The sequence below is a fragment of the Coregonus lavaretus genome (genome assembly GCF_964263955.1).
Source record: "Coregonus lavaretus genome assembly, chromosome: 9".
In the NCBI taxonomy this organism is placed as follows: Eukaryota; Metazoa; Chordata; class Actinopteri; order Salmoniformes; family Salmonidae; genus Coregonus; species Coregonus lavaretus.
The window spans coordinates 13,285,358-13,306,199 of NC_139996.1; the positions used below are offsets into that span (position 1 = coordinate 13,285,358).

Here is a 20,842-nt window from a genome sequence, read left to right on the forward strand (position 1 = left end):
AAATAAGTGTTAAGAAAGTATTTACTAAAATAAACTGAAGTAAAAAAGAATATAGAAAAATAACAAATAATTAAAGAGCAACAATAAAATAACAGTAATGAGGCTATATACAGGGGGTACCGGTACAGAGTCAATGTGCGGGGTCACAGGTTAGTCGAGGTAATTGAGGTAATATGTACAGTGGGGGAAAAAAGTATTTAGTCAGCCACCAATTGTGCAAGTTCTCCCACTTAAAAAGATGAGAGAGGCCTGTAATTTTCATCATAGGTACACGTCAACTATGACAGACAAAATTAGAATTTTTTTCCCAGAAAATCACATTGTAGGATTTTTAATGAATTTATTTGCAAATTGTGGTGGAAAATAAGTCTTTGGTCACCTACAAATAAGCAAGATTTCTGGCTCTCACAGACCTGTAACTTCTTCTTTAAGAGGCTCCTCTGTCCTCCACTCGTTACCTGTATTAATGGCACCTGTTTGAACTTGTTATCAGTATAAAAGACACCTGTCCACAACCTCAAACAGTCACACTCCAAACTCCACTATGGCCAAGACCAAAGAGCTGTCAAAGGACACCAGAAACAAAATTGTAGACCTGCACCAGGCTGGGAAGACTGAATCTGCAATAGGTAAGCAGCTTGGTTTGAAGAAATCAACTGTGGGAGCAATTATTAGGAAATGGAAGACATACAAGACCACTGATAATCTCCCTCGATCTGGAGCTCCACGCAAGATCTCACCCCGTGGGGTCAAAATGATAACAAGAACGGTGAGCAAAAATCCCAGAACCACACGGGGGGGCCTAGTGAATGACCTGCAGAGAGCTGGGACCAAAGTACCAAAGCCTACCATCAGTAACACACTACGCCGCCAGGGACTCAAATCCTGCAGTGCCAGACGTGTCCCCCTGCTTAAGCCAGTACATGTCCAGGCCCGTCTGAAGTTTGCTAGAGTGCATTTGGATGATCCAGAAGAGGATTGGGAGAATGTCAAATGGTCAGATGAAACCAAAATATAACTTTTTGGTAAAAACTCAACTCGTCGTGTTTGGAGGACAAAGAATGCTGAGTTGCATCCAAAGAACACCATACCTACTGTGAAGCATGAGGGTGGAAACATCATGCTTTGGGGCTGTTTTTCTGCAAAGGGACCAGGACGACTGATCCGTGTAAAGGAAAGAATGAATGGGGCCATGTATCGTGAGATTTTGAGTGAAAACCTCCTTCCATCAGCAAGGGCATTGAAGATGAAACGTGGCTGGTTCTTTCAGCATGACAATGATCCCAAACACACCGCCCGGGCAACGAAGGAGTGGCTTCGTAAGAAGCATTTCAAGGTCCTGGAGTGGCCTAGCCAGTCTCCAGATCTCAACCCCATAGAAAATCTTTGGAGGGAGTTGAAAGTCTGTGTTGCCCAGCGACAGCCCCAAAACATCACTGCTCTAGAGGAGATCTGCATGGAGGAATGGGCCAAAATACCAGCAACAGTGTGTGAAAACCTTGAAGACTTACAGAAAACGTTTGACCTGTGTCATTGCCAACAAAGGGTATATAACACAGTATTGAGAAACTTTTGTTATTGACCAAATACTTATTTTCCACCATAATTTGCAAATAAATTCATTAAAAATCCTACAATGTGATTTTCTGGATTTTTTTTCTAATTTTGTCTGTCATAGTTGATGTAACTATGATGAAAATTACAGGCCTCTCTCATCTTTTTAAGTGGGAGAACTTGCACAATTGGTGGCTGACTAAATACTTTTTTCCCCCACTGTACATGTAGGTAGAGGTAAAGTGACTATGCATAGATAATAAACTAGAGAGTAGCAGCAGCGTAAAAATGTGTGTGTGTGTGGGGGGGGGGGGGGTTAATGCTAATAGTCTGGGTAGCCATTTGATTAGCTGTTCAGGAGTCTTATGGCTTGGGGGTAGAAGCTGTCAAGAAGCCTTTTGGACCTAGATTTGGCGCTCCGGTACTGGTATAGTTGCTTTTTGGTGGTTATCATGTAATCCACAAATAAAATGTTCTTAAATAATGTAAATGTTTATATTTAGTTAAGAAATCATCATTTAGAGTATCTGTTAATCCTTTGGAGCACAATTTGTGAAAAAAAAGGTATGTTTTTCATTCCCCCTCTAAAAAACCATATATCAGATATCTGTTTGCCTCCATAAAATCGGTATCGGACCCAAAAATCCTATATCAGTTGGGCTCTACAAATGGCCACTGGAAAGATGCAAAAAACATGCTTTTCCCAGGTAGGCACAGGCTACTTTGTGGTGACCTTTTACTGCATTTCCATATACCCGAATACGATTAGGCTATCATTAGCATCGCTAACGGATACATAATTTACATTTTTTACATTATACGTCATTTAGCAGACGCTCTTATCCAGAGCGACTTACAGTTACTGAGTGCATACATTGTTATCTATTTTTCATACTGGCCCCCCGTGGGAATCGAACCCACAACCCTGGCGTTGCAAACACCATGCTCTACCAACTGAGCTACATCCCTGCCGGCCATTCCCTCCCCTACCCTGGACGACGCTGGGCCAATTGTGCGCCGCCCCAGGATCTCTAGTGGCACAGCTAGCACTGTGATGCAGTGCCTTAGACCACTGCGCCACTCGGGAGATTAAAGTGGTAAACATATGCCCTATGCGCACTGCACAGACACAGGGGCATTCTCCTGCTGTTTTTTCCTCTTCAGAAAGTGTGTTTGTTTTTGGTCAATTGCACATTACTGTTTGAATAAATCATGATATAATACAAAAAATTGTCGCACTGCCAAGTCAAACAGTCAAACGCGACTGTTTTGGTCAGAGTATCGAACCCTGAAATAATGCAGGGTCCTGTCCTATCCTGATGCCTGGTCCTCTTCTTTAAGAGGCCAGTGGCAGCTTGATTGTGATTGATAGCAGAGTAAATAAAGCCCAGTGCCTGCTTTAGAGCGCAGTGTGTTGGGTTATACACAGGGGTGCAATCCTTCACCATTGCTAGGCTAGCGTTTCTGCAGACTGACTCCCACCCTGACCCACCCCCCCTCCAGTAACGGACAGGTAGCAGACATTAAAGCCCTGAAATAACAGCCACTGTCTGGGCCTGCTGCTATATGATCATCACCTCTCTCTCTGTCATTACACACACACACGCACAGTACATACACCTGTACGTGTGCACACAACATACACACACACGCAAGCACAAACACGCAGAGATTACTGCCTTTCCAAGCTTAGATCTGACAAGGTCCTCTTATTCAATATGGCAACCCTGTCCAGTGTACATCGTCTGACACAACAAGCCCCATCATGTCATCTGTTTGATTTGAGCTGTATCAGCACTTGAGCTTGGTGACCTGTCAGCTGAACCTGATACAGAATGCAGACATGGCCCAGACAGTGCCCAGACCTTTTTATCTCTAAAACTGTGCAACAACCGCACCCCTAGCTTCAGGTTATTAATGAAAGGGGCCAGGTCAGCTACTCCAACGCACTGCCCTGCGAGTCCCTCAAGTTTCTCCAATCTAAAAGGGCTACAGGAATCTTCAAATATGAATCACCTCAGTCAGGACTATGTTGGGGTAGTACAGTACTATGTCAGGCTGTAATGTTGAACAACTCTCTGCTGCAGCAGAGGTAGTACTGAGAGGGAAATGATGGGCCTGGGGGTTTCCTGTCTCTCCAGTCTGTCTGTAATGCCATGGGCTGCAACACTACCAAGGAAACACGTGGACTCAGTCACAAATGCTGCATTCTGCTGTGCCCTGGCCTGGACAGATGTATTAGCTTCTGGCAGACACGTCACCTTACACATCACTGTGCCGTGTACTCAGCCAGGCTTGTTGTGACACTGCACTGGTCCAATCACCCACTCAACACTACTGAGAAGCTACTCTTCAAAAGCATCCTTCCTCAGTGTCAATGTCAAGATCAGCATTCATTCATTCATTCATTCATTCATTCCAGCCTGGGAGTGATCATCAGTAGGCTATACACCAGGGTTCCCTAACTGACAGCCCCGCTGGCAGTGGTTTCATTTGGCCCCCCAAGTTTTCTCAACCAAAACTCTTTTTTTTATCTTCATTGTTGGACATAAAAGACTGTAAAAACACCAGGAAATCAGCTCCAAGTGTTTTTAATTGAATAAATCTGTTCCCAAGTATTCACACAAACGTAAGCAAGGTTTGAAATGATTATGTTTTAGTCAAACATTATATCTGTTTGGGCTTCTTGTGGTCAATTTGCAGTCCCCCGACCATCTCCTCAACAACAACAACAAAAAATCGGCCAGCGTCTGAATCTAGTTGATGATCCCTGCTATACACAGTACAGAGGGCTGTACACACCACATCAGTCATCTCATCCAGGGTCTCTTCTCCAGAGATGGCTCTGGATGACTCTGGTTAGTCAAATTAGTCACTTAATATTCATCCTGGTAAAGGGCACCGCTCTGGTTGGTTATTTCACAGGTCATTACATGGTGGTGCTAGACAGAGGCTCATTAAAGCACTTGTGATGTCCTGTAATAAGCTGTATGGATGATGATGATGTTGGGGTAACAAGCTCCGGCTGGCTCGTGGGTAGTGGTGGTGGGGTAATAGCAAGGCCTCTTACCCCTGACTGACACATACAGGGACTGAGGAGGGCAGGCTCACGGAAACAAATTGCGTGGAGTAATGGGTGTAAGTGGTGGGATTTTCGCCTGACAACAGTGATATAGACAGAACCACAGGCGTAGTGGTTGTTATAGCTAGTTATTACTGTGACATAAGCAATTTGATAGGCTTGGTCATTACATTTGACAATTTAATCATCTAAAAAAAAAAAAAAAAAAAAAAAATTGTTAAGAAGGTTTTGCTGATTTTCCTTTTGGGGGGGTGAACAAACATTTAAACCAGATAAAACCCTGATCATTATTCAACCTGCCAAAGATAGGTCAAAAGGCCTAGCCTTCTGAATACACTATGGCCTTGTGGTAGGCTGGAGCTCATCCAAAATGGTAATCCTCTGAATAGAGGGCAGGCATCTCCTCCTCTGAGTGTGTTCATCCCACTCCTAATCTCAACCTCTCCCCCCTCTACCTCTCCCTGCCTGGGCTGTGCTTATTGTATGTCTGACCCACTCTTCTGTCTGACCCCCCCCCCCCCCCCCCCCCCCCCCCCCCTTTCCCCTTGCCTGCCCCCTTCATGGCAGCCTGTGCCCCAGTTTGGCCTGCCTGCCTGCCTGCCTAATGCTGGGTGAGTGTGAAAGCCTCCAGCACTGTGCTGCAGTAAGTCAGAGCTGGGGCCAGAGCAGGGCAGTGCTGAGAGATCTGAGGAGTGTAGCGCTGTCGACATGAGCAGCTAATTAACGCTGACGTGCAGTTTGCACCTCCGGGCCAAAGGTCACTTTACAATCAATGATGTCTGCACTCAGCAGGTAAGGCCTCGCAGGGGCCTGTAGGGCACAGCAGAGTAGAACCGAGCAGGGTAGGATAGAGCAGGGTTGGGTAGGGTAGAGTAGAGCAGAGCAGGGTAAGGTAGAGCATAGCAGAGCAGGGTAGAGCAGAGTAGAGCAGGGTAGAGTAGAGCAGGGTAGAGTAGAGCAGGGTAGAGCACGTTAGAGTAGAGCAGGGTAGAGCAGGGTAGAGTAGAGCAGGGTAGAGTAGAGCAGGGTAGAGCACGTTAGAGTAGAGCAGGGTAGAGCAGGGTAGAGTAGAGCAGGGTAGAGTAGAGCAGAGCAGGGTAGAGTAGAGCAGGGTAGAGCACGTTAGGGTAGAGCAGGGTAGAGTAGAGCAGGGTAGAGTAGAGCAGGGTAGAGTAGAGCAGAGCAGGGTAGAGTAGAGCAGGGTAGAGCACGTTAGGGTAGAGCAGGGTAGAGTAGAGCAGGGTAGAGTAGAGCAGAGTAGAGCACGTTAGAGTAGAGCAGGGTAGAGCAGAGCAGGCGTCCCCAGGCTCTCTCTCACAATACAGCTTCTTCCTCTGAAGTGGTGGATCCTATGGGGACAGTTGGAACAGTCCAATCAGTACTGGACGGATGGACACACAAAACCGCTGCTAACCCAAAAAAAACAAGGTAATACACATAGACTAGACTGAAAGTAACATGCACAATATTGTGCTGACTGTTGGAAGACACTCTCTCACCCCTACCAACTCGTTGACACATGTTGTTGCTGACGAAACTCACAGGGTGACTTCCAGAGAGGTGTGAGGGGATCAATAAACCCATCAACTTCGGGACACACTCGTGACTTGAATGACGCAATTCATGTTCAACTTTTAAATAATAAAACAAACATGACATTCTAATGAACAAATCCCCCATAGTTTTACAAGATATAAACCTCAGTAACAGTTAAACATTTCATTTGGGAGGTATTTCATGTTACATGTGATAAGTCTCGAAATCAGACTGCACATGACATAAACTCAGCAAAGAAAGAAACGTCATCTCTCTGTCAACTGCGTTTATTTTCAGCAAACCTAACATGTTTAAATATTTGTATGAACATAACAAGATTCAACAACTGAGACATAAACTGAACAAGTTCCACAGACATGTGACTAACAGAAATGTAATAATGTGTCCCTGAATAAAAGGGGGGGTAACAGTCAGTAACAGTCAGTATCTGGTGTGGCCACCAGCTGCATTAAGTACTGCAGTGCATCTCCTCCTCATGGACTGCACCTGATTTGCCAGTTCTTGCTGTGAGATGTTACCCCACTCTTCCACCAAGGCACCTGCAAGTTCCCGGACATTTCTGAGGGGAATGGCCCTAGCCCTCACCCTCCGATCCAACAGGTCTCAGACATGCTCAATGGGATTGAGATCCGGGCTCTTAGCTGGCCATGGCAGAACACTGACATTCCTGTCTTGCAGGAAATCACGCACAGAACGAGCAGTATGGCTGGTGGAATTGTCACGCTGGAGGGTCATGTCAGGATTAGCCTGCAGGAAGGAGGATGTCTATCCTGTAACGCAGTGTTGAGATTGCCTGCAATGACAACAAGCTCAGTCCGATGATGCTGTGACACACCGCCCCAGACCATGACGGACCCTCCACCTCCAAATCGATCCCGCTCCAGAGTACAGGCCTCGGTGTAACACTCATTCCTTCGACGCTAAACGCAAATCCGACCATCACCCCTGGTGAGACAAAACCGCGACTCGTCAGTGAAGAGCACTTTTTGCCAGTCCTGTCTAGTCCAGCGACGGTAGGTTTGTGCCCATAGGCGATGTTGTTGCCGGTGATGTCTGGTGAGGACCTGCCTTACAACAGGCCTAAAAAGCCCTCAGTCCAGCCTCTCTCAGTTTATTGCGGACAGTCTGAGCACTGATGGAGGGATTGTGCGTTCCTGGTGTAACTCGGGCAGTTGTTGTTGCCATCCTGTACCTGTCCCTCAGGTGTGATGTTCGGATGTACCGATCCTGTGCAGGTGTTGTTACACGTGGTCTGCCACTGCGAGGACGATCAGCTGTCTGTCCTGTCTCCCTGTAGTGCTGTCTTAGTACGGACATTGCAATTTATTGCCCTGGCCACATCTGCAGTCCTAATGCCTCCTTGCAGCATGTCTATGGCACGTTCACGCAGATGAGCAGGGACCCTGGGCATCTTTCTTTTGGTGTTTTTCAGTCAGTAGAAAGGCCTCTTTAGTGTCCTAAGTTTTCATAACTGTGACCTTAATTGCCTACCGTCTGTAAGCTGTTAGTGTCTTAACGACCGTTCCACAGGTGCATGTTCATTAATTGTTTATGGTTCATTGAACAATCATGGGAAACAGTGTTTAAACCCTTTACAATGAAGATCTGTGAAGTTATTTGGATTTGTACGAATTATCTTTGAAAGACAGGGTCCTGAAAAAGGGACGTTTCTTTTTTTGCTGAGTTTATAATTAGGCACGCCTCTCCATTCCTTTGTATCAATTTGCGCAAACTCCAAACATATCGCGGTGCGTGTCGGGAAAGAACTTCGCTCTGAAGCGGCTATTCAAGGGTCTAATTAGCCCCTACCCTCAGCTTTGGGACACTAGTGCATATGGTCGAAGTGCGCGTAAACGTGCAAATGGAGGGCCGAGTGGCAGGGAGTGATTTGGGATTCTACCTCTGACTTGAGATCAGTCCCAAGTTGTTGTGACGAGACGGAGGGTTTTCACACATTGAGCGATAGTAGGAATTTCCACCAAGTAATGCTGAAACTGGAGCCCTTACCTAGGGAGTTAGAACCTCATTTCAGAGTCAGAAATGGCCTTATTTATTTCCATAAACAGGCGGTTTATTTGAGGCTAAGCTCTCACATTGTTGGCGATTAGTCAGGCAGCTTTCCATTCCCATCTATCTGCTACACAAACAGACAGACAGAAAATCAAAGCCGCACATGACAGTGAGACCATGGCCAGTCTACCAGTCAATAAAGTACATTATCAGCCCAGCATGGGTGTCCATGAGAGAGACTGGTGGAAATGCAGGATCAGAGCTATGCTGTCCTCACTGACACACACACACACACACACACACACACACACACACAGAGACGACTGTGCTATGGTTTCCATGGCAACAGAGAGTCACACTTTCTTTGTGGGTCTGCCTGGCGGGTTCTCATCCAATGTAAACCCAAAAGGTCACATGACCAGTGTTTGTCCGCCACCATAAGAGGATTAGAGGAACTCTTTGATTTTCTAAAACCAGACTCAGACTGCCACCATGCTGTCTATAGTATAACACCTTCCCCTGCTCTGAGCTAACCATGCTGTCTATAGTATAACACCTCCCCCTGCTCTGAGCTAACCATGCTGTCTATAGTATAACACCTTCCCCTGCTCTGAGCTAACCATGCTGTCTATAGTATAACACCTTCCCCTGCTCTGAGCTAACCATGCTGTCTATAGTATAACACCTCCCCCTGCTCTGAGCTAACCATGCTGTCTATAGTATAACACCTTCCCCTGCTCTGAGCTAACCATGCTGTCTATAGTATAACACCTCCCCCTGCTCTGAGCTAACCATGCTGTCTATAGTATAACACCTCCCCCTGCTCTGAGCTAACCATGCTGCCTATAGTATAACACCTCCCCCTGCTCTGAGCTAACCATGCTGTCTATAGTATAACACCTCCCCCTGCTCTGAGCTAACCATGCTGTCTATAGTATAACACCTCCCCCTGCTCTGAGCTAACCATGCTGTCTATAGTATAACACCTCCCCCTGCTCTGAGCTAACCATGCTGTCTATAGTATAACACCTCCCCCAGCTCTGAGCTAACCATGCTGTCTATAGTATAACACCTCCCCCTTCTCTGAGCTAACCATGTTGTCTATAGTATAACACCTCCCCCTGCTCTGAGCTAACCATGCTGTCTATAGTATAACTCCTCCCCCTGCCCTGAGCTAACCTCTGTCACACTGACACACACATAGATGGAACACTTATGTGAGAATGCTGTTCATTGACTACAGCTCAGCGTTCAACACCATAGTGCCCTCCAAGCTCATCACTAAGCTCAGGACCCTGTGACTGAACCCCTCCCTCTGCAACTGGATCCTGGACATGCTGATGGGCCGAGGGTAGGCAACAACACATCCGCCATGCTGACCCTCAACACAGGGGGTCCCTTAGGGGTGCGTGCTTAGTCCCCTCCTGTACTCCCTGTTCACCCACGACCAACACCATCATCAAGTTCGCTGATGACACAACGGTGGTAGGACTGATCACAGACGACGAGGCAGCCTATAGGGAGGAGGTCAGAGACCTGGCAGTATGGTGCCAGGACAACAACCTCTCCGTCAACGTCAGCAAGACAAAGGAGCTAGTCGTGGAAACTACACCCATTCTACCTCAATTACCTCGTACCCCTGCACATCGACTTGGTACTGGTACCCTGTGTATATAGCCAAGTTATCGTTACTCACTGTGTATTTATTCCTCGTGTTTTTATTTAATTTAAATTTCTCTCCATTGTTGGCAAGGGCCCGCAAGAAAGCATTTCACTGTTAGTCTACACTTGTTGTTTACGAAGCATGTGACATAACATTTGATTTGAGATGGCTACTAGGTGTGCTCATGGTACTGTATATCTGCCATGAAAGGATGAGGTATTAGCTATTCAATTCTACTAGGAGATACGGAACATTACATGTAAATTTGAGGCTTAATTCTGCAGACAGACATGCTATCTGGCTAAAGTCTGTTGCAATGCTATCAGAAGTATCTAGAAGCCAAGGTCTTGAACTTCTGGCTTTGACAATCACCCCCCAAAAACGATTCATTCAGACGGTGTCAGTCAGTCTTGACTCAGACCAGGCCTGCAGTGTGTGTCAAGCCTGGCTGATCTCTTTGTGGGCGGTAGAAATGACCTCTGATCACTAGACTCTGAGGTGACAAGGGTTACCGTGGCCTGCTGGGAGTGCTGTCCCTAAAGGGGGCGCGGGGGTCAGGCCCAGGGTTTGATCCATACGCTCCAACAAAAGAACCAGGATGTGTCAGAACAAAGGCCACTTCCTGCAGGAGAGGCTCAGAGATCTGGAAAATCGCCCCGGTAACGACGACCCCAGAGCTCTACCACACACCTCCTCAGACCTCCCATCATGCATCTTGGTGGTTGGTTCTCTCCCCTGCCAAGATAATCACTTGATTCAGCACTACTCTGTGACTGAAACGCCATGTTTCTGCCCTCATTGTTGCGCTTCCCTCTCTGCCTGCAATGTGAGAAACATTCCATTATCACCAGGAGATCCAGCGTCTTTGAAGTGGCAAATATATGATTAAATCATGGTAGAAGAGTTCCCTCCTCAAGACGGGAGGGTTAACCCCTGAGAATGAGTTGGGCTCAGGACGCAAATATAATATAATAGTGACTGAGCCAGGTTAAGGTATGAAGACCTAAAATACCAATGATCTCACTGTCATCATCATCATAACGTTACACCCGGTCAGACTGTCATTGTCAGGGTAGTCATACCTATTCAGCTGGGACTTGAGGAGACAAAAGCCCCCTGACCCCTCTCTCTCTCCCAGACCACACGTCCAGCGACTGATGAAGAACAACACGGGCAGATGGGTGTGGTTCACAGTGTGGTTCACAGAACATTATTAGATCTGGGATTGGAGGAGAGAGAGGGCCTGTGAAAGGAGGTTGGTGTGTGTGTGTGTGTGTGTGTGTGTGTGTGTGTGTCAGCCAGCAGGGAGTTGTGGAGGCCAGACGGGGGTCAGTCAGACTGACACACCATGGCCTGATTCCACTGCTCTGGCCTCGACTATCTCTAGTCAGGGCCTCGGTACAGCTAGCCAGCCTGCCAGTCCCTGTCCATCCTACTGGGGAGAATACTAAAGCAATACTAGGGATGGAGATTACATTCGGTTAGCTCTATACATACCCTCTTAAAAGGTCAATATCCCCTTTTGAAAAAGTGTCTCACAAGAATAAATATAGAAACTATGTAGCAGACACAGCATTCTAAAACTTATCAAAGCATCATGCGATAGGCCTACAGCGAAACGCTCTTCTCTTGACAATCTCTAGGAAACACCTCAGTCTGACTTCCTAATCCAATCAGAGATCAGTCATTCAGCAGTCGTCCCCTCACTGACCCAGTAGTACGGAGGGAAACTAGAGAAGCAGTGGGTGAAGGGTTAACAGGGCCTCAGACACAGCGGTGTGGCTGGCTGACGATATGGGTGTGTGATGACATAACAGTCTGGAGCCGAGTACACTGTAAGTACATGTCTGTCTCCACGGCAGCCTGTAGCGTGCCAGGACATGTCCCAAGTCTAGCACAGGAGGAGAGGACATGGCCGGGACTGACCCACACCCAACTAACCACAGACGTCTCTCTCTCAGGCACTGTGTGTCTAATCAAAGACATGGAGTCCCTGTCAGGATTCAGGACAACACAAGGCAATGCCCTCAATGAGGAATGGAAATGGAAGAGAGCAATAAGGAATTTAGAAGTTAGAAGCAGTGAATAGTATGGGCTAGGTCTGTACTGTTTCATATCCACCATAGAGACACACTACTAACAAAAACTCAACTAGACTCATTCAGGGACTTAATAAGAAAGCAAAGAGAGTGGCCACACAAATAGTGTCATGACATCTACTGTACGTAAAGCATATGTGAGCAACCCTGGCAAACTCAGGTACAGTGTCACTGAGGCCATATTATGCAAAGGTCTATCACTCAGCGATTAGCCTCTATAGTCACTGAAGCGTAACACTATCGACTCCATGTAAATAAGTCATGATACTTATCCTAAGACAAGAGAGCAACTTACCATGGTGCCCCGTATATGCGGAATCCCTTGACTGTGACCTCAGAGTCCTGCAGGTAAGTACAGTTTGAGAGGAGGGCCTGAACATCATCAAAGTCCTCAGTTCTCAGCTTGGAGACGGAGGGAAAGCGATAGTAATCCTGCTTGACCAACTCAGCCATGAAGTCCTTGTCAAACGTCAGTTCATGGTTTCCTGCAATCACCACCTTGAATTCATAAGGTAGACTCCCTGCAGGAGAGACAGCAGGGAAGAAATGTTGAATATGGATGGGATAGATAGCTTTCTGTTACTGTTGTTCAACGTAAGGCAAGTAACATGTAGACAATATTAACACTACATAGCTTTGGCCAGTAGCAGGGTTTCTGGGGATACCACTACCCCAGTTGGTGAATCAATATTCATTCACTGGAATAGAAAGTTGTCTTTGAGAGGTTAAGGGAATGGTCCATGAAAGTAAAGCGCCACAAATGAAAAGATGAAGGCTTCTTGACCTCCTCAGACCACTGTGAACTGTTCTCCCCTCTTACAAAAGAGCAATAACTGCAGATGAAGACCTTAGTTACCCTGCCAACGCACATCTCAGTCAACAAAGGGGAATTTTTCAATTTTTCATTTGACCTTTTTACTTTCTTGGAGAGAGAGGTCCTTTGTCCTGGTTACCTCTTCTATTACCGCAGCAGTTCTGTATAGGGCTCAAATTGAAAGCTCAACTCCATTTTCTCTCGGCTGTAGGCTAAAATCTATTTGAAACTAAGGAGGATGGCAGTGTTTTAATGTGTGGCCTTCAAGAAAAGTTACTTCTTCCTTTCCGTGGGTTCTTAATCTCAAATGATTAATTAACAGTAGTAAATATTAAATAATGTCAAAGCAGACATTTTTATGAGGAGAATAGTTTTTGCTTAAATAAGGAAGTCCAAATTACACCAAACACTGTTGGTATAGTAACTTACAGCAAAAAAGCTTTTTAGCCAAGATAGAGGTTACTGTACAGTATGCTGAGCACGGCCGGCACGCTCATTAGGCAGGATTAGGCCTCTGGCGGCAGATTGGCGAGAGACATTTTCTGAGCTAAACTGACCAAGACTGCCAACAACAACACATAAAACCTCACATCATTCTGCCCAAAAACAATGACAATGTATCTCAACCAGTGGCAAAATGGGATTTTAAGGTGAGCACTGATGCAGCCCTGTGATAAACAGTGCCTACTTTGTCAAAGGCAGGGGCGCAAAATATTTTGCTTGTCCATTCTCACACGCCTCTCCAGGGTGGTGTCGGAGAGACGCATCGCTGCGGCGCTCCCCCACATTCCGTCAAAAAAATGATCTAACATAAATCATGTAGCAGATATAAAATCAAATGTGTCACATGCGCCGAATACAACAAGTGTAGACCTTACCGTGAAATGCTTACTTACAAGCCCTTAACCAACAATGCAGTTCAAGAAATAGAGTTTGAAAATATTTACTAAATAGACTAAAGTAAAAAATTACTGAACAATAACGAGGCTATATACATGGGGTACCGAGTCATTGTGCAGGGGTACAGGTTAGTCGAGGTAGTTTGTACATGTAGGTTGGGGTAAAGTGACTATGCATAGATATAGGATATGGTAGAAAGAGTATGTGAACTATTCTGTAGCCTACAGGCTGGAGATAAAATGTATGACAATGTAATGAAACAGACACTTTTTACATCATGCAGGTTTCTCCAATCAAATAGCCTAATCTAAATGGCGCCCAATCAAATAAATAATGTGCTGTCATGTTAACAAACAACATATCCTAAAAACAGGACAGGTCAAAGTCAAATGGATAATATGGAATGGACAATCACAACTGTTGTCCAGGAGTTTCACCCCATTGTCATGATCAGTGACTTCAAGTTTGTATCCGTAAATTTTTTGACAAGCTGATCATAGCGATAATGAAAATACTTCTGCATTTGCCGCTATGTAAACATATCGCAAACAGGCTCACAATAACTCCTGATAAAGTTGGGTAGCTGATATTCAGAGCTTAAGTAGTCAAATTGATTAGTCACAGGAACCAGGACTAATAAAGCCAATGCAACAGCCTGGTGGGCCTACCATTGCAGCTGACATGGTAGGGTACACCCCAGTAAGCACGAGCCAACGTCTTTTGGATGTCTTTTTTTGGTCCTGTCCGGACATCTTTTTTAGGGTGTTATACAAACGGTAGGCTTAACACATAGATGGGCATTCATACAATTAAATTTCAGGCAACACTGTAGGCTACACCTCAGTAAGCACGGACTGACACTGATGCTATTTGGACGTCTTTTTTTGGTTCAGATTTGGTGCGGTCTATACCCGTCTTAATTTCAACGTCCATGGACATTGATTTTTGGTCCGGACCAAATCTGAACCAATCATAGACGTCTATGTTTGGTTCAGATTTTGTCCGGTCTGGACCAGCCTTGATTTGGCCCAAACATAGACATCTATAAATTACATATTTTCAACTTTAATTCAGAACCGAAAATGAACCGGATTTCAACATCCGGAAAATACGTATTTTTCAATGTCCGGAAAATACCCCTTTCAACGTCCTGGAAAATATGTATTTTAAACGTACGGAAAATACGTCTTTTAACCTTTCATTCAGAACTTAAATATAACGTCTGGAAAATATGTATTTTACACGTCTTTTCAACATGATTTTTGGTCTGGCCTAGGGCGGTAGAACGGCCCTGATGCTGAGGGTTGAGAGCAAAAAACGGCAGTGTGTGTTATTCTCTTTACCTAGCCAGTCGTTGAATTTCTTGACCTCAGAGGGTAGGCCAAGTTCAGTGAAGTCCCCAGTATGGAGCAGGACATCCCCGTATGGCATCTGGATCCCATCGGTCCTGGAGTGTGTGTCCGACATGCAGACGAAACGTGTGTGACCGGAGGGTTTAGGGGCGTCATAGGGAATGGGTTCCACCCTGTCATCGAAGACGGACAGCAGAATCAGAGTATGAGTTTGTGTCAAATTATTAAAGCAGCCCTCCATTTGAAAATGTAACCTAGGTTGTCAATGAGTCACATGTAGCAACCTCCAATAGAACATAATATAACAAACAAAACAGCCTTCTCTAAAGATGTCTATGGAAGACCAAACTGGAATTGGCCATCCAACCTTTAAGCTAGTGCAGGTCCCTCATACAGTCTCACAGTTGCCTCATCGTTGGGAGCCCTTGGAGGAGTTGCCAGACTGAGGGAGCCAGGCTGTGATTGTGAGCTCACGTGGGATTTTTGGCTGCCAGGGCAGGCCAGCTGCCCAGCTGCGATGCATGGAATCATGCTGGCAAATTATAGATTAGGCTGCCAGTTTGAGTGAGTCGCCTAAGGTGATTTAATGCAAATCATCACAAAATCCAGGAGGTTATTCATTATTCCCTACTCCTGCCATGTGTCCATCAGATATTAATGAATTACCGTACCTATATCTCTATCACTGTTGACTTCGGTTTCTTCTGTTAATTACACTCTACACTGTCCTGTTCTAAAATTCTCCATCCAATTTGATTACTATAGCAGTGGCAGATAGCTTCAATAAACAATTAAACTGATACAACAAGGTCCACCTTGCTGTTCTACTGAGACATCTGTCCATGGTCTAAGACAAACAGACAAAGAGAGCGCAGATGTGATTTAAAGACCACTATTTAAAAAACGGTTAATCGTAGACTATGTGAAAAACACTGGTTAACAGAAATCCTGACTTCTATAAAGACGACATCTGCCTTACACCTTTGTTTTGTCTCTGCTGGAAAAGCTAGTTTTGTGTGTCAGTCAGTCAGCCACCTGCCTCCCCCTCTGACCACCCAAGGCCCACCCATCCCATCCACAGCAACACTCATTACATCCTAATGATTAGAAGTCAATAGGGAAGTTACTTAGAATTGAGCTGTGACCCGGAGGTCAAAGGAGCATTGTTAAATAGCTTATAAACCCACCTCACCTCTGACCTCCGTTAAGTTCATAACATGAAAGGTGGCCTCTGCTTCACACACTTTAACCTCACACACTGTTGGTTATTTGACGGGGCACTGAGGATAACCAAACATGTTTAAGTCATACTCCATCTATTCAAGACAAGCTATTGTGTGGTGAGAATAGAGCACACAGAAGGTATGGTGGTGGATGTTATGAGGCCAGATGTCCATATATTTACCATTTTGTTTGAACCCATTCATCAATCAATCAATCCTCTGTGCACTGTAATGGTCCTTCAGATGAACGGGATATAGATACAGTGCAGGTCTGTGGATAGATAGATACTCACATGTGGACATGGGGTGGTTGGAAGCGGCTCTGGTTGATGTTGTAGTGGGTGAAGGCCTGTGTGGGGTTGGAGCTATACTCGTCAACAGTGATGGTCACCTTGCCCTGAGAGGGGGGGGTTCTGTGAGCCATGGCTCTGCTGCTTGGGACATGGGCAGTTAGTTTACCAGGATCCAGAACCATTTTAGGGAGCAGGCATCATTCAGAACAGCCCCGTTCACTAACTCTGACCCACCGGCCCTCTGGACAACTGGCCACAATCTGTACCACCGCAAACAAAAAGAGAGGAGCACACGTCAAAATACAGTAATTGTGCAGCAGAATGATTAAAAATAATATGTTGCTGTAAATGACAGCTTTAAGTGAACCACTTGTGTTGTTCAAAAACAACATCAAGAATACGTCCAGAATTTTACCAATTATTCAACCACTAATATCAGAAGAGGCCATATACTTCCATATTTCTTGCTAATGTCTTATTAAGTGCTAATAGATTTGACATCCAGTAGATAGGATACAAAATAAGCTTGGACATTAAACCTTTAACAATGCTGTAACGTTTGTAAAAAATATATCATATCAAACAACTGCTGTATGTATTGTGTTCCAATCAAAAGGCTTGAAATAACCCAGGCCTATTTTTATTTTATTTTTACAAATGTAATAGTACTGAGTGAATTGATACAATGTAACCAAACGATGTGTAGATGCTGTATTGGCCAGATGACATAATAGTGAAGTTTGACCACACCACTTTCGTTCAAGACAATGGAAAGTGAAAATGAAAACATAAAACTACCCAGACGAATTTAACATTAGCAGGTTAGCAGAGGTACAGAGTGTAGACACACATTTACTACAAGTCAACTGTAACAAGCTGATTATCTACAAACTGAACTATAAGAGGATAATTTACATAAAAACATATTTTGGCTTCACACTGCAACATTTGGAAGAGGGGATTTTTAAATATATACACACAATTTCTACCAATCAGCCTAAAGAGACAGAAGAGACCAAATTGAACCTCTTACACCCGATACTACAAGATCGTGTTTTTCCTCATTTATAGTAGGCCTATCCTGCATTACAGAACAAAATACGAACATAAACCAAGCTCTCGCATCTACAATATTACGAATAGCAACATTTACAGCCTCTGCAGAAACCTCTGTATCCGAATGCCTCGTAAATGACAAACCACCTCTAACCCACCGCTTTGTGCCTCGTTATTTTTTCCCAGCGATTTTCTTGCCAAACGGGTGGCGAGTTCCGTTCCTCCGGCCGATACGTGTTCAGGGTTAGCTCTCTCTCTATGTTGTCAAAAAAGCGGTCCCATAGATAACGCAGACAATTTAGAGGTCTTGAGAGGTGGAGGTCGTGGCTAGCAGGGCAGAACCTTCGACCCTGGGAGACCCTCGGTTGGCTCTTGAGGAAATGCGACAGAAAGGCAACGAGCGAGATAGGAGCCTCGATGTGAGAAGAGAAGGGGGGTGCGAGTCTGCGAAAGGACTGCCACCGGGGTCAGAGAGCACACAGTAGGCTACAGAAGCGCAGAGCCAAGGAGGGGACTGCACCAGGACCACTGTTAGTACAATTGTAAATAGGATTAAAAGCAAGCTATTTTTTAACCATTTATATTTTTGGATAGCCTACAATTGGGCTCACATAGCCATAGACTACCTTTGACTCCATGCAATTACCTCATAGTTAGGATAATTTCATTTAGTTGTAACTTATTGTAGAGGAAAAAGTTACCTTCCCTTGTTCTTACAAGTTTTTAAATGTATTTCCGTTTGACCGTACTTTCGATTCACACTTCACCACTTCATAGATAACAATATCTGCTGCTTTTCGATGTAGGTGTATGTGTGACGGTTTGTGTGTGACATTGTGAGTTTGTGTGAATCATGCAGTGTGCATAAGGATGGGTATTTCTCTAAGCCCTCATATCATGTCTCTCCATTTCTCCCTCTGTAACTGTTATCTTAGTGTGTGAGGATAGGCTGAAGGGCTTCAGTTCCATGGCAACCACACTGGTGAGTATTTCACGCCGTCTGTCCATGTCAAGTGATGGTATGCCACCGTCAATGCTCTTTTGACTAATTTGTGGTTTCGCTGAGGGGTTGCATGGCTCAGTTGAATCTGTTGATGGCGGAAAATGCTCCTGAAAATGGACAGTATAGTAATCTAGAAAATAAAGGAACAAAACCTGCTATTAAACAGAAGCAGAAAAGCCACTCTTAGCCTTGAGACCATGTTGCTTACAATTCTACTCCACGTTATATTTATTCTAAGCTATCTACATCAGTGACAGTACAGTCTCCTGTATGGGAATAGATGACCCTCAGTCGACCTCAAAAATAATAATTAAGTGAACATATCCATAATGCTAGGTAGAGAAATCAATAGGCTTGCTGCTCACAGATTGCAGTGTGGCTCTTTCAAGCAGCAGTGGTCTGTGGGTTAAGGAAAGCCCTGGCAGGTCCCAGTGAATGCAGCAGCTTGGGTTGAGCCCACCCTCTGGAGCCGTATTGACTGATTCAGCAGCTGAGATAATCAATGGAAGGAGATACAAATACCCCCCCACCCACCCCCACCACACACACACACAAGCACGCACCAACAAACTGCCCATTTCTCTGCCAGCCACATGTGCACTCCTCCATTGTCCACCCCACTTCAGTTGTGAAAATCCCAAGGATCAAATAGATGGCAGTTTATGTACTCGTGTTTCTAGCTGTGTCACTTTGCTAAAAACAGCCTGTGGATATTGGTTTACTATTGACAAATGGTCAGACATTCTAGTTTCTTTGCGGCAATTACTCCTACTTTGGGAATGATGTCACATCTTAGGAGGGAGGCAGCCATGCTTTTTCTTTGGCCTTTGTGACCTCACAATCACCTTTGACCCCTAAGTCAAAAACGTGTTTGTCAATTTTGACTTGTTCAATAATTAAAGAGGACAGTCCAATACAGTAGCATCATATACAACCCCACCTTCAGAGGAGGATGCAGGAAAAGACAAGCTAGCATCACTCAGAGAAATGGCATTGTTGTGAAAAGACAAGACAATACACCAAATTAAACAATTGACTCCAATGTCATGGGTCTCTAGAGACTTTGCCTGAGCAGAGTTTGTCATTTCAAACCATGACTATATATTTACTTACCTGATCAAGGAACCTCACCAATATAAACAGTATATATATCCTGTTACCAATTTAGCACATGTGAAATTAGTAATCACCCTGTGGCACACTATGTGTCATTTTATATTTGTTCAAAGACATATACTTTCTAAGGGGGCGCCAGCCTTGTTTCCCATGTCAGCTTTGTTTCTATCCAGTAAAACAAAGTCTGAGTGAATGGGGCTTTTGATTTAAAATAGACATCAAGGAATGCTGACACATTCCCCCCACCAAATCATTGTCCATAAAACAGTATTCCTTGTCCCATTACTTTTCACTGAAATGGTACACATTTACTCTTGCTAGGGACTCTCACAATTCTTGCATGCTTGTACTAGTAGAAATTGTCTACGAACAGGGACTTCATGAGCCCCAAAAATCTGAGGGGGCACACTGTTCAAATAAACCTACCGTTAAAATGATAGACTGATCATTTATTTGTCAGTGGGCAAATGTACAAAATCAGCAGGGGATCAAATACTTTTTTCCCTCACTGTATAGTTGTTACTTGCCAACCTTGCCAGCAGGCATGCCAGCTAAGATAGTTAGACAGGCTAGCTACTCTAACTTGATAGCCTGAAATGGCTTCTTGGTAGCTAGTTATAAGGTTGGGAGATTGGGAACCTATCTGGGCTAGCTAAAGCCAACTTCATAAAATTTGCTAGGGGGCTAGTAGTATTACAGTGAAAGAATGTAAACATATCATAATTTTTTAAAACAGGGCTAATATGAGGGGGAATGTGCCCCTGTGCCCCTATGGACATGATGCCTCTGGTTACGAATGACCTTTCTTCTAACCACCTTTGCGGTGTGTGTGTATGTGTGTGTGAGAGAGAGAGCTTGCACGGACACCTCAGCATCTTTAATCCCTGTGTGTGACCTCCTGAGAAAATGAAAGTCCTTGTTTGGTAGTTTTTTTTACAGAAAGCTGTTTCTTTTGTTTGATACAGCTGATGATGAATGTGATAAAGGACTGAGAGACTAAACCTGGGTGGCTAAATTAAGTATTGATCCAACCACTGTGGCTCCCTGGCCTCGCCTCACCTTGTCCCTTTGCTGTGCATTACAAACCTGTATGCTCTCTCTTTCTGATTTGTAAAGGGGA

General features: G+C 44.8%; 1 protein-coding gene across 1 annotated transcript in view; it reads right to left on the minus strand.

Annotated features, from left to right (window-relative positions):
• Nucleotides 1-18,021, minus strand: part of mpped2 (metallophosphoesterase domain containing 2b) — a 28,345-nt gene extending 10,324 nt beyond the window's left edge. The window contains exons 1-4 of the mRNA XM_084168350.1: nucleotides 17,762-18,021; nucleotides 16,548-16,807; nucleotides 15,023-15,204; nucleotides 12,261-12,486 (exon numbers count right to left, since the gene is read on the minus strand). Of these exons, the coding sequence (XP_084024476.1) occupies nucleotides 12,261-12,486; nucleotides 15,023-15,204; nucleotides 16,548-16,729 (590 nt within the window). The 5' untranslated portion in view covers nucleotides 16,730-16,807; nucleotides 17,762-18,021. The remainder of the gene's footprint in view (nucleotides 1-12,260; nucleotides 12,487-15,022; nucleotides 15,205-16,547; nucleotides 16,808-17,761) is intronic.
• Between the last annotated feature and the right edge of the window lie 2,821 nt (nucleotides 18,022-20,842).